Source organism: Lepidochelys olivacea (assembly GCF_965140295.1).
Source record: "Lepidochelys olivacea isolate rLepOli2 genome assembly, chromosome: 6".
In the NCBI taxonomy this organism is placed as follows: domain Eukaryota; kingdom Metazoa; phylum Chordata; order Testudines; family Cheloniidae; genus Lepidochelys; species Lepidochelys olivacea.
Window position 1 is genome coordinate 14,380,329 of NC_140416.1, and position 15,018 is coordinate 14,395,346.

The window sequence follows — 15,018 nt, forward strand, 5'->3', positions numbered from 1 at the left end:
ATGGAAGCAGCAGCAAATGACAGAGAGGAATGGAAGAGACTGGTTTACACCCTGCGTGCCAACAATGGCAAGGGAAGGATGTAATCACATAATGTAGTAACTCCAGCAGTGCCTGGGGCTCAACCAAGAACAGGGCCTCATTGTGCTAGGAGCTGTTCAGAGTAGTAGCTAGTCCCTCCCCTGAAGAGTTTATGATGGATGGGAGTTGCTAGGTGGGGATTAGCTAAATGGAAGGAAATAGAAAGGGGGTGGGGAGGAAGGAATGAATGGAGCATGGAAAGTGGCTGAGATGCACTGACTGTGAGGGGAGGGGAAAGGACAGGGTTGCAACACGTAGCCAATCAGCACAAGGAACAGAATGTCGAGAGTGACAACTTGTAGCAGGCTGTCTGACGACATCAGTGTCCATCAGCCCTGCTGAGTCTGCTTCTCTGTCTGCTCCTACTGGCTGGGAGTCATCTCTGGTCCTGGGCTTGGTTCTGGAGTTTCATGGAGGATTAAGACCATGGCATTAAACTGACCGCAGAAGCTGACCGGGACCCAATGGAGGGACTGGAGCACTGACGTGATGTGGTTGTAGTGGCATAAACCACAGAAGAGGTGGACAGTCCTTTTCTATCAGCTGCAACATATGGATTGTTAGATTCAGCACAATGAATTACAGTGATCTGGTCCGGCGATGAGTTGATTGAACTATTTGGCTAAGTCCTTGTCTGGGCAGAATGTGTGAAGTTTCTGAGCAAACTGCTGATTCCTATTCAAACTCTGTCATAGGTCGTTTCTCTAGAGCACCCCTGTGGGGTGACGGTGGGCACCTTTCTCATCCCTAAGGTCCCTTTCTGGCTGGAGGTGTCGCTATAGCACTGGTTTGGATTACAGGGTGCTGTCTCCTAGCTGTTGGTCTTTGGGGTGTGTCTCCTCCTCCTTTAAGGCATGGCCGCAGTCAAAGACAGAAAAAACCAAAGAAAATAATCCTGCAACCCACAAAACAGCCTGGGCTCACCCCGCTGTTCCTCGCAAGCTAACAGCTAAATAGTCGCTGAGAAGGGGGCTGGGTTTCTAACACCCTGAGTGTCTGAGAGATCCAGGCTGAGTGCCCTGGGTGCTAATGAAAAGCAAAGCAGAGTAAAGATGGTTCCTCTGCTTCTCCAGAGGGTTCAGGCAGTACAGTCTCTTCTGCAGCTTCCCTGGATAGCAGCCCCTGCTCTGTGGGGCTAGGGAGCACTAGTTCTGCTTTCCTCTGAATGCCACCCTGCACTGACTGGGCTTGGATCCTCCCTTTTAAGCAGCCACCCCTCTCCAGGTGCAACAGGTCTCAGAGGTCTGCCATGTTGGGGCTGACTGTGCCTGGAGGAGTTATTTAACCCCTTCCTGACTGGGGTGGAAATCTGTCCCACCACATACCCCACCTCAAGACGGAAGTCGGGATCCCCCAATCCATTCCTGATTTCCCCACTAGTCCCAATCAGGGTCGGCTCAACCCTCTGGAGCCACAGGGTGGAGCATGCTTGGTGAAGAAGGGACATTTGGAGATTGTAGCTGCAAAGTTGAAATAAGTCTCCACTGAGCATCGACACTGACATTTTTCAAAAACTTACAACTTTGAAAATTGGGGCAGATGTTCACAGGAACAGAAATAGGCACATCCCTGGCACAAATGCTCCCCACTGCCAAATTTCAAGTTCCTGCTCCAAAGCATGGGGGGATGGAACTTCTCACTGAAAAGTTCACCAGAATTACTTAGGGGAAACAGTGTGTTTCCCTAGCCTATGGATGAAAATGGATGATGAACCATTTAGGCTGAAATTTCACAAAAATATCCAGCTTGAAGCAGACACCCAGCATGGAAAATGTAAGTCAAAATGGTTAAGGTTAGCAAAGTTATAGGCAACAGAAAACAGGGTCTACCAATGGAAGTTTCAGGCTATAGTAACTGAAGGTAGCACTTCCAGCTTCACTTATATGTACTGCACAAAGCAAAACATAGCTTTTGTCATTAGCAAATATAAAACCTATCAAAGGCACGATACATCCTTTTTACTTCCTAGTACAGGTTAGGTAGTGCCTTCATAGCTCTTGTAATGTAATATTACAAAGAAAGAGAAAGTTACACCATGATACAAGATGAAAAGAAAAAAAGCTGACTGCTAAATTCTAGTCCTGGGTGACATATTTAAATAACCATGCTGTGCGATCTTGGGTGCATATTTTTGAAGCACAACTTCTGTGTGAGGTGAACGTGCTGTGACATTAATTGTTTCCCAGAAGGAGTGTATGTATGCCTCCTTTTCATATTTGTACTGCTTTGTCCCTTATTAATAAACTAAGCTAAGCTGGGTTATTTGGTCTCTTAAATACTTGTAATATTGAACCACAAGTGTTGCCTAGACCTCTGGGAATATTGTTAGACTGATACAAGTCACTCTCCCTGTAAGGGAGATAAATAGCACGTTCAGATGGCAGCTGCTCCTTTTTTAAGAAACAATGGCTGATGTGAGCCCCTCGCTGATGCGCCACAAACTCAGTTGGTTTCCCATTCCCTTCCAGACTGAATTCAAAGTCCTCGTACTAATTGGCAAGGCCCTAAATAGGTTATGATCTAACGTGTACACTAGAGAACTGCACATTGCAACTTGCATCAGTGTGACTGAACTGGAAGCTGCCATGATGCAGTGCATCCACACCAGCCATTCTATCTTTGGGGCACACAATGCACTGTTCCCTAAGAGTGCACTCTGTAAAAGTTGCAGGGCCTGTGGGTTGTTGTACCTACCCTGCATTTCCTCGCGCTGCTTCCTGGAGCAGCTGCATAATGTCTACGGCTTATAGTGTCTGTCTGCACGTAGTCACTCTTTGCTCTGCTGCATTGCCAGCTTTAAATGGTTGTGTCCTGCACAAGGACCTGCGTATGCATTGTGAGCAGCAACACCCTGCACTTGTAGACGCCACGACAGAGAGTCACCAGCTCCTACTGTCACTCCGCCATTCAGTTTCTGGGCCTGGAGGCCCAGAGTGGATCATGAAGAACACCAGCAGCTTTGGATGTTGATGCTCATGGCAGTGAGGAGCTGGATTATTTTTCTTTTAAGTCATGTCTTCAATCATGTTTGTTAGTTTTTTAGACAGAGTTTGCTTGTTTATTTAAATTTGTTAATTTTTCCGTTTTTTTGTGTGTGTAGTAGCTGAATTCAGTTCCCCTCTACCCTGTGTTTCCCTTTAGGAGCTAGAGAGGAGAGTGCTCTGGACCCAAAGGAAGAATATCCTTGGGGGTCCTCCACGCAGCCCAGCGAATCCTCCCCGAAGTTCTTCCTCAGCTGCTATAGTGGAGTCCCTTGGGGCTGGAAGGATGGGAACAATAAGTGGGTGATGGAGAACCATGGAAAAGAGGATTTAGTTGGGGTGGGGGAGTGCAGAGGGTAGGGTTCATCCGGATGTTGATTTGTTAACTAATTACCCTGCTCTGTGTTCTCTTTAGCACATCTCAGGAGTGTGGAAATTGCTGTGGATGCTGTCAATATGCAGCTGTTGTGCACTGTGGAGTGTCTGTGTTCATGCACATAAATCAGGGGCTAGACAGCACGGCCATAGTGTAGCATTTTGTGTTTTTGCACAAGAATTCCCAATGCACCAAACAATGTTTTTAAGTTGACATGTGTTCGAAGTTCTAATGCTATAACATTGTATTTTTCATTCATTGTGTCTTTGTTAATCTGGGAGGTGGGTGTTTGGGGCCAGGCCAATCAGAGACCAACAAGTCTCCCCTCAGCTGCTCTGGGGCTGGCATGCAGCAGGGATAAGAGTGGCAGAGCTCACAGAAAAATGGAAACAATTCTCTTTGGAATATTTTGCTTAATGCTTCATCCATTTTTGAACCAAAATTATGAATTTTTGCAACTAACTCCAGTGAGTGGCTTGGCAGGTGACAGAATCAGCTTCACGGAGTTTAAGGCCAGAAGAGACCATTAGCTCATCTAGTCTGGCCTCCTGCACATCACAGGCCATTACATTTCCCCTAAAGTCCCCTGTGTTGAGCCCAGAGATTCTGAGTGATCAAAGGGCTCGTGGAAGGATGAGCAGGGGCAATGTGGAATTGCACTGGGAGAAGACTCGTTGCACGACTGCAGCTGCTTTGCCAGTGCTTCTGCTAGAACAGAGCAGAGGGACGTGGCGGTGGAAAATATGTGATTGTATTTCCTCTGAGCAGGTTAAGCACCAGAGGTGATGGGATCCCTGCGCACGGCTGTGCGCACCTTTGTGTGTGGCTGGGCAGCGTTAGAGGTATGGTGCGGAGTTGTGCTGTTGCTGCCATGGCCAACGGCCTGTAGCAGACATAGTCTCAACTGTGCTCCACAGGGACAATCCCACTGGAAGATGCCCAGGTTCAGACTCCAGGGCATTGGAGCAGAGTGTTCTCAACAGCTAGAACTCGGCTGTAGAACTGCTTCTGAGAGGGGATCAGACTGAGCCCTGGCCTGGCCATGGTCTGAGCAAAATGCAAGATCACCTCTTTGCTAAAGCCTTTGCCAGCAATGACACCAGGGTCAGCATGAGATGGAGTTTGTCTAATAAGAGGAAAGATAAAGAATAAGAGAAACTAAAATGCAGTGGGTGTGACACAGAGCACCCTTGGCAAACAGCTCTCACCTCATACCTGACAAACTCAATACACCAAACACGTCTTATAGGCTATTTATTCATCAAGTATAACATGTAATGTACCTACAGAAAGCTGTGTTGTCTACCCTTGCCACATCCCAGAACAGTCAATGGAAAACTATTAAAGACCATGGTAAACTAGCAAAACCACTTGGAGGTGAAAAGGAACATCACAGCAGGCAGGAGGTTGCCTTGGCTATGAATAGAGCAAATGTCAGTTTTCAGTATAACAGAGTGTAGGCAAAGGCACTCTGTATTTACTGAGGAAAGCCTTTGAGGAGCTGTCCTGAATATTTGGATCCTGGTTCTTATGAAACCAGTTAGTCTGCAACTGACTGAACTTTGTGGGGAAAACCTAGTTCATTAGATCAGGGTTGATGCTTTAGGACTTTGTTTTGCATTACAACCAAGTTGTTTCCATCACCTTCTCTCCTTCCTAGATAAATCTTTATTCTTTCTTAAATAAACCTACTTTTGTTCTATTATAAGTGTTCAAAAGTTCTGCGTGCTGTACGGGAGCAGTGATTACATGGCATCTTTGGATGCAGAGGATCTGGTACTTCTGTGACTAGCCAGAGTCAGGGGCTGGGTATAACGGGAATGATTCAAAGGGATTCAGTGACTGGGGTGCCCCTCTTGTCAGTCTACAAGGCAAAGTCGGGGCTGGCATAAGCTGAGAGGAGAGTGCTTGAGTGAGTGAAGGGCTGGTGGTGGTAGGCAGCTGCTGCCCAGGTACTACAGGTAAGACCTACCCTCTTGCTGTAGGTGGGGGATAAAGAGGTGACTCTCAGTCCCTGAGAGCCACCAGCGTGGGGCAGACAGAGAGAGAAAATATCCTCTCCTCCCCACCGTGCCTCACTGTGTTGAGCACTTTACATACAGGACACCTTTAAATACATAGAGGAGGCCAAATGCGACGTACCCCAGTGTCTGCAGTTTGCAGTTTGTGTGTGTCAGTCCTGCACACAGCAGCTTCACTCCGGCATCTCCCAGGTTATTAGCACCCAGATCCAACTCTGTCAGGCTCTGGCTGGTGCTGAGAACAGAGGCGAGATCCATGCAGGAAGCACTTGAGAGATCACACATCCACAAGCTGCAGAAGAGAGAAACACAGAGAAGGGGGATCACAGTGTGAAGGGGGCTCGTCACAGCTGTTCTGACAGGCGGCCCCGCCCACCAGCCCCTCTCCCTGACCAATCCACGTGACGAATGAAGTAGAAGCCCTGCTCCACTGCCTGTCCCAACCCCCACCCTATGCCAGTGCGGAACCAGTGTGGGGTGGAACTTCCTGTCTAAGCCCCACCCTTTGCACTTGACTCTTGACTAGTCAGCACTGTGAGTGGCCCAGACACCCCAGTGCATCTCAATAACTAGGCCCCAGCAGGGCTGTCACATACTGCTACTCCCCCCACTCCCTCCAGGGCTCACAGGGAACCCTCTGCACCCCCAACAGCTTCCAAATATTGCCTATATGTTGAAACACCCCTCCCACCAGAACGGTCACCTGCACAGCCTCCTCCATCACTACAGTTGCCTTGAAAATATGGTCACTCTGCCAAATGGGGAGGGGAGTCCCAATGTTTGACAAAGAAAAAGAGCCCTGTATTTATATGAGGGACAGAAGCTCCCACTCCCTGGGGGCCCCCCCAGGTTCAGACAGGGTTGGTAGAGCCCCTGAGATATTTTGGAGTCAGGAAGAGAGGTGCCCCCAGTGGGATGAGAGACTCTAAGTTTGTGTTGAACAGCGGAAGAAAAAATGTCATGGGTGTATGTGGGAAACTATGGAGATAAGCCCTAGTCGGGGGAGGTGGGGAGAGGGTGTTCTTGAAGCAACAAATGCTCCACAAGATTTAAAGGTAAGAAAGGAGAGAAGACAAGTGATAAGTTGACGAGGAAGACTCCCCAAATTGAGGAGACGACACGTAAAGGGAAAGAAGGACAACAACAAGGATAATAAAGGACAGACTCCCACAAACAAGGAGAAAGGTTGGTAATAAGTTTTGGGAAGGAGTTAGCTGTGCCAACAGTAGAGAGTTTGTTCTCTGCCTTGGCCTCTGAGTAGAGTCCATTCTTCAGGCAGAGTTTCTCCTTGGGAATTTGGTGCTGGGCTGAGATCTCTGGAAGAAGAGCCAAGCCTGTTTGCTGTGTCACTATCTCATTTCAGAACAGGTGAATAAATATACATATGTAATTTAAATATTAAATATCAGTATTAGATATGACAGGTTTCACTTAGAGTTTACTCAGACTCCCTGTCACTGGTTTCTCCTCCGATCTGGAAGGTGCAGGACACCTGCCATTACTTGGCTGAGGGTAATGCTGGTGTCAGAGCAGGACACTGGTGCTAGAAGAAGGAGCAACACTACACACAGACAGTCCCTGCCTTGAGGATCCTACAATCTAAATAGACCAGACAGGCAAAAGGTAGGGAAAGGAAATATTATTGTCATTTTTCAAATGGAGGATTGAGACCTATAAGAGATTGAATGACTTGCCCAAGGTCACACAGAGAGTCTGAGTTTTGATCTAGTGATTTAATGACACGACCATCCTTTCTCTTGCATAGAGCTGTGCTTAGTCCCTCGTGTTTCTCAGTTTCAGAAGTGCCCCCATATTTTTTAACCAACATGACCTCTTTTTTTCTCCCCCCCCCATACTTGAGGCTCTTAAGCAAGAGCTACCTACCAATCAGGTGTTGAACATTAGGGCCTGAGCTACTGATGAGGCTTCTTACCATGATACCCATTGTGATTTGCTAAAGTGTGTTGGAAGAATTCAGATAGATCTAACTACTGACCAGACCTGACCCAAGCAAACATTTGAAGAGCTGTTGGGAGGGAAAACAAAAATTCAAAATGAAGTGAGGAACTCCAGTGTGTGTGAGTGTGGGGGCAGGTGCCATTTCCAGCATTTTAGAAATGTGTCATACATTTCAAGGGCAAAATTGTGTTCTATCAAAATTACAAGTGCATTCTTGGTTTTCATCTGGAATTCTGTACTAGGATGGCTTGCTAGCGTGTCATATTATGATGTACTGTTAAGAGATGTGGGTGCATCAAAACCATGTGACCCCAAAATAGATTTGATTATTTCCCAGCAGATGCATACACAGTCCAAAAGCAACATCAACTCAGTGGGAGACAGGAATGTATGCAGGGACATTAGCAGCTCCATGATTAAGTTTCCATGCGGATTTACACTTGAAGCAGGATTGAAGTGAAAACCGTTTATTTTCACTAGATTACCAGTCCAGACGCATTTTGGGCACTAAGGGGTAAGCCATCAGCTAGAAAATTTTCATTGCTACCATGTTAGGCACATATCTGGTGGTCATCACCAGGGGGGACATAGATGTGGAAAGTGGTGTGTTTTTTCTCTCATGATTAAACGTTATTGGTTATCCCATCAAAAAAAAAATTAGAAAATCACAAAAATGACCACAACTCATAAAAAGTGTTTAATTGTCACAAAAAGTTGCAGAAATCTTCTAAATATGATTTATAATGCAACTATGTACTCAAAATAGCTCTGTTTTTGAAAGTGTGGGAAATACTTAGACCCAGGTGATAGATTGTATGCATTTTCCCATACTTTTTTTCCTTTTGGATACAGCAAAAGTCTGAAATCATAGAACAATGTGAGCTTGTACCATGAAATGCAAAAAAAAAAAGTCATCATTTGTAGACTGGACTGATTTCAGAACGGTTTTTCCGCCTGCAATTTTTATGAAGACATGCGGACAAGAAGACTCCTACCCCCTATTTATAAAATGTTTTTGATATTACTTCTTCAGCTCTGTGGCTATCAGGGCTAACATGACACCCTCCTTCTCAGAATTTTCCCCCTTCGCAAAAGAGGAATCCTAGAAACTCTAGAGAAAATCTAAGCCTCCACTTATGACTCGGATCCTTCATCTTGTTGGCTGATGAAGTTAGAGCACATAGAACATGTATTAACAACTATTCTCACCAACTGCCACTGAGGAGGGAAATCTAACCCGCCGAACTCTTTAGCATGCAGCACTCTGGCCAGCACTTACAAATCCGTTGCTTGATGCAGCCGGACTTACAAGCTACCTCCTGTGCTGTTCAGGGATCATGCAGAGCCAGGGAGTCTGACAGAGCTCTGCTACATTCAGTATCTTAATTATTACTGGTCAGCATTGCTTAACAGGAGCCTCTGCCCAACATAACCACCTGTTCCAGCTGGCTCATCACTGGGTATCATCTGGTCTCCCAGTTCTGAGCAACTTATTCAAGAAGCTGCTGAATAACTGCGTCCAATGTCATCCGTCCTTTGGCAATACCCAGCTGGGTTTTAGGGCTGGACACAGAATAGAAATAGCACTGCTGAGGCTGAGAGTGCTTCGCTTCCAGCTCTCACATGTTTCATCCTAGGTTTTGCAATCGGCTTTGTCGCAGAACAGCACAAAAATTTCAGCAGTTCAGTGATTGAAATTTGATCTCTCATGTCGCTGGGGCTAGAGCCACTAGGTTTTTATTGCTTGGGTTACAGTAGTGCCTGTGGAGCAACCAGGAACAGGGCCACATTGTGGTAGGCACTGTACAGAGTTTTGCTATAAAGTCCCTCCCCCGAGGAGTTTAAAATGTAATTAAGACAGACAAATAGAGGGGACAGAGACAGAAGACACAAGCAGAATGAATGGCACAATTGTTTGTAAGTCTCACTTTGTTTATTATTTTGTTGCGGGCATTTCTTTTTTCTTTTTTTTTAAATTCTTTGGGTGAGGTTTGTTAGGTGGGGATTAGCTTCATGGAAAGTGTGACAAAGAGACTTTAAACAAGGAAAAATGACACTCCAATAGCTTGGGATAGTATGATTCTAATCTCAGACACAAAAAAGACACTACAGAGGTAGAAACTAATAATAAATTGCTGAAAGAAATCCTAACAAATGGTGAAACCATGAAAAGGAGAATAAGACAAGAAGAGATTAAAGACACTAGAGATGAAAGGCACAGGGAATGTACCGGCAATGGCAGAAGTGAAACAGAACATGAGAACCCAGACACCCGAAGAATAATCTATAGATTAACCAGAAGGGAATCACTGGAAGTCATCTAGAACAAGCAGCTGAGCAGTAACTATCTCAACACTGTAAAGCAAATAGTCTGGAGATGGTTTAATTGGAGTGGGCAAAACTCTGTGGTACCTGTGTTCTGTATTAAAAAATAGAGAAAATAAAGGTTATGAAGGGGGAGCATATAAGAGGGTCTCAGAGATGGAGGAGACTGGAGAAAATAGAGAGGGAATCAGAGGGGCCCTCTGGGGTTCTGTGTAAATCCTCCCCCTGTAACTCAAATGATAAGATGGTAATTTATCCCTGGGGGTGAGAGCTGAGGTCCCATATATGGAGAATTTACTTCACTTGGATTGTTTCCCTTTCAGTCCAAATGTTATTGGGAGAGTACAGGGCCTTGGGAAAACACAGTCATTTGGGGACAGATTTATATGACATTTTGGTATTTTATTTTTGGATTTAAATGAAGGGGAATGCAGGATCAGGGAGGAAAAATAATATGGGATAGGTGTGGAAGTCTACAAACTGAAATCATGCCATATCAAGGCACACCATTTTAATACAATTTAATAAGAAATGGGAGAGATATTTGCCACAATAGAATTCAACGCATCAGACAGCCTCTCTGCAGACAATTCTTAATTATAAATTAGAGGAAAAGACTAGCTGGATTGCAGTCTTTAGTGAAAAGAAAGGGAAAAAACTAAACAAAAACAACTGCTCACCACCCAAAACTGTGCCAAGATTACCTTTGTCCACATCTTGCACTCTATTGTAATAATCTTTGTCCAAAGTATGTTTTGTGAGGTATCATTTGAGAACTCATGATTTGCTGGTCATTATTGTTCTGGTAAAATGTGTGTGGCAACATTGTGTGTGAAGTTATAAGATTCCACTGTATGGTGTTACTAACACATATTCCAAACGGAGGTTGGCAAACAGATCAGCCTCAAACAAAGGAATGTCTTCTCTGCGCAATTTGCATTCAGGCAGGAAACAATGATCAAGGAGGAAGTGGAGATAAAGAAGGGTCAGACATGTGAGGGAAAAGCAGCAGGGCACATCCTTCCACATAGACTTTGTCTCCCAAATCCCAACTGGAAATGCTTCTCAAAGGGGGAACAAGACTATAAAAAGAAGGAGCAAACACCCCAGGGATAGCCCTCTCTCTCTGCCCACTGAATTCATGGCACCTGAAAGACAAAGGAAGCAGCATTGGACTGGGGGAGGGGTTCTGACCTAAGAATTTGGTCAGTAATTTGCTGAAGCATGTGGTGGGAAAACACCGCTTTCAATCTAATGTATTGTTAAGTTGGCATTAGTAAATATTTTATCTTTATTTTTCTTGTAACCATTTTTGACCTTTATGCCTCATTACTTGTACTGACTTAGAAGCTCTACATCTGTAAGAATTTTATCTATATTGTTCCTCTCATGTCATGCCCTGTGTTCTCCTACAAGCCCTGAAAGAGGTTAAATGAAAGGTATTAGATGTAACCAAAGAATGTACAGACTAGGAACTATAAGGGAAATTTGTTTTCTTTCTAAATGATTGTTGCACTATAGAAGTGGTATGAACAAAGAACAAAGGAATATTGAAAGAGAAAAGCACCTAATTAGGGCATAACATTGGAACTTTAAAAGAAATTCCTTAAATAGGGGGAAATTTCAAGTGAGAGTCTGAGATAAAAATGAAATACTATCATTGAAATGAATGAAATATAAAATCCTTCTGACTAAGAAATGTTTCTGAGAGATTTGTTGTACATCAGCATCACCTTCTGGAGATCCACACTTGCCACTCTCTCTGAGTATGGAAAGGTCATGTGTCCAACAGAAAATCAGAGAGTAGCCCTGGCCAATGAGACCTGCAATAGGGGTATATAAGATTGAGATCACTGTATGGGACCCCAGAGTTGCTGAATCCATTGAAGAAGCTTCAGGACTCAGAAGCACTACCGAGCACTTGACCAGCCCCACAGACCAACTTTCCTGCTCCTAGGATTATCAAGACTGAAAAGAAGCATCAGTGAGATTTAATTTCAGAGATTGCATTTGTCTTTGTATTCTTTATATATATAACTGAATGTTATCTTGCTGCCTGTACATTCTTTTTAGTAAGACTTCAAGTAACCATATTATGGATTTTTACTAAATAATGCTGTCTGTGTGTTTATCCTTTTTACGCTCAAGTAAATTGGCCAAAGAGAACCAGAAAATATAGCTTCAAGCGACTGATTGAGATTTTAAACCTGTCCGTTTCATATTTTAAATACACTTTAAATAGCACTAGCAGGCACCATATTAGTAGAAGTGCCTTAAGACAATTGAATGCTTATTCCTTGGAGAATTACTGGAATTACTTAAAGTGGGATAAATGTATTAGTGGGAATAAAGAATTGATAACTAATGATTATAAGTAGCTGTAATAAGAAATGTTGGTGACTTGCGTTGTTCCTTGGTATAATTGCTGGACCTCAATGCTGATCTATGTTAACCACTTTCAAGATTGCACGTGTTGTTTATGTTCAGTATATGACTAGAGTATGTGTAAAAAGAAAAGGAGTACTTGTGGCACCTTAGATACTAACAAATTTATCTGAGCATAAGCTTTCATGAGCTACAGCTCACTTCGTCGGATGCATTCAGTGGAAAATACAGTGGGGAGATTGATATACACGGAGAACATGAAACAATGGGTGTTACCATACACATTGTAACGAGAGTGATCAGGTAAGGTGAGCTATTACCAGCAGAAGAGCGCGGGGGGGGGGGGGGGGAAGGGGGAACCTTTTGTAGTGATAATCAAGGTGGGACATTTCCAGCAGTTGACAAGAACGTCTGAGGAACAGTATGGGGTGGGGGGGAGAATAAACATGGGGAAATAGTTTTACTTTTGTGTAATGACCCATCCACTCCCAGTCTTTATTCAAGCCTAAGTTAATTGTATCCAGTTTGCAAATTAATTCCAATTCAGCAGTCTCTCGTTGGAGTCTGTTTTTGAAGATTTTTTGTTGAAGAATTGCCACTTTTAGGTCTGTAATCAAGTGACCAAAGAGATTGAAGTGTTCTCCGACTGGTTTTTGAATGTTATAATTCTTGACGTCTGATTTGTGTCCATTTATTCTTTTACGTAGAGACTATAAAGTTTGGCCAATGTACATGGCAGAGGGGCATTGCTGGCACATGATGGCATATATCACATTGGTAGATGTGCAGGTGAACGAGCCTCTGATACTGTGGCTGATGTGATTAGGTCCTACGATGGTGTCCCCTGAATAGATATGTGGACACAGTTAGCAACGGGCTTTGCTGCAAGGATAGGTTCCTGGGTTAGTGGTTCTGTTGTGTGGTGTGTGGTTGCTGGTGAGTATTTGCTTCAGGTTGGGGGGCTGTCTGTAAGCAAGGACTGGCCTGTCTCCTAAGATCTGTGAGAGTGATGGGTCGTCCTTAAGTATAGGTTGTAGATCCTTGATGATGCGTTGGAGAGGTTTTAGTTGGGGGCTGAAGTTGACGGCTACTGGCATTCTGTTATTTTCTTTGTTGGGCCTGTCCTGTAGTAGGTAACTTCTGGGTACTCTTCTGGCTCTGTCCCTCTGTTTCTTGACTTCAGCAGGTGGGTATTGAAGTTGTAAGAACACTTGATAGAGATCTTGTAGGTGTTTGTCTCTGTCTGAGGGGTTGGAGCAAATGCGATTGTATCGTAGAGCTTGGCTGTAGACAATGGATCGTGTGGTGTGATCTGGGTGAAAGCTGGAGGCATGTAGGTAGGAATAGCAGTCAGTAGGTTTCCGGTATAGGGCGGTGTTTATGTGACCATCGCTTATTAGCACCGTAGTGTCCAGGAAGTGGATCTCTTGTGTGGACTGGTCCAGGCTGAGGTTAATGGTGGGATGGAAAATGTTGAAATCATGGTGGAATTCCTCAAGGGCTTCTTTTCCATGGATCCAGATGATGAAGATGTCATCAATGTAGCGCAAGTAGAGTAGGGGCATTAGGGGACGAGAGCTGAGGAAGCGTTGTTCTAAGTCAGCCATAAAAATGTTGGCATACTGTGGGGCCATGCCGGTACCCATAGCAGTGCTGCTGATTTGAAGGTATTCATTGTCCCTAAATGTGAAATAGTTATAGGTGAGGACAAAGTCACAAAGTTCAGCCACCAGATTTGTTGTGACATTATCGGGGATACTGTTCCTGACGGCTTGTAGTCCATCTTTGTGTGGAATGTTGGTGTAGAGGGCTTCTACATCCATAGTGGCCAGGATGGTGTTTTCAGGAAGATCACTGATGGATTGTAGTTTCCTCAGGAAGTCAGTGGTGTCTCTAAGATAGCTGGGAGTGCTGATAGCATAGGGCCTGAGGAGGGAGTCTACATAGCCAGACAATCCTGCTGTCAGGGTGCCAATGCCTGAGATGATGGGGTGCCCAGGATTTCCAGGTTTATGGATCTTGGGTAGCAGATAGAATACCCCTGGTCAGGGTTCTAGGGGTGTGTCTGTGCAGCTTTGTTCTTGTGCTTTTTCCAGGAATTTCTTGAGCAAATGGTGTAGTTTCTTTTGGTAACCCTCAGTGGGTTCAGAGGGTAATGGCTTGTAGAAAGTGGTGTTGGGGAGCCGCCTAGCAGCCTCTTGTTCATATTCTGACCTATTCATGATGACGACAGCACCTCCTTTGTCAGCCTTTTTGATAATGATGTCAGAGTTGTTTCTGAGGCTGTGGATGGCATTGTGTTCTGCACGGCTGAGGTTATGGGGCAAGTGATGCTGCTTTTCCACTATTTCAGCCCATGCACGTCGGCGGAAGCACTCTATGTAGAAGTCCAGTCTGTTGTTTCAACCTTCAGGAGGAGTCCACCCAGAATTCTTCTTTTTGTAGTGTTGGTAGGAAGGTCTCTGTGGGTTAGTATGTTGTTCAGAGGTGTGTTGGAAATATTCCTTGAGTCGGAGACGTCAAAAATAGGATTCTAGGTCACCATCCTAGCCACTATGGATGTAGTGATTACAGACCTAAAAGTGGCAATTCTTCAAAAAAAATCTTCAAAAACAGACTCCAACGAGAGACTGCTGAATTGGAATTAATTTGCAAACTGGATACAATTAACTTAGGCTTGAATAAAGACTGGGAGTGGATGGGTCATTACACAAAAGTAAAACTATTTCCCCATGTTTATTCTCCCCCCCACCCCCTGCTGTTCCTCAGACGTTCTTGTCAACTGCTGGAAATGTCCCACCTTGATTATCACTACCCCCTTCCCCCGCCGCGCTCTCCTGCTGGTAATAGCTCACCTTACCTGATCACTCTGGTTACAGTGTTTATGGTAAC

General features: G+C 44.6%; 1 protein-coding gene across 1 annotated transcript in view; it reads right to left on the reverse strand.

Annotated features, from left to right (window-relative positions):
• The window catches only part of LOC311522778 (NACHT, LRR and PYD domains-containing protein 12-like), a gene marked incomplete at its 5' end in the record, with an annotated part of 144,927 nt that overhangs the window by 50,565 nt on the left and 79,344 nt on the right, over positions 1-15,018 (reverse strand). The window contains one exon of the mRNA XM_084632244.1: positions 5,579-5,749. Within this exon, the coding sequence (XP_084488370.1) occupies positions 5,579-5,749 (171 nt within the window). The remainder of the gene's footprint in view (positions 1-5,578; positions 5,750-15,018) is intronic.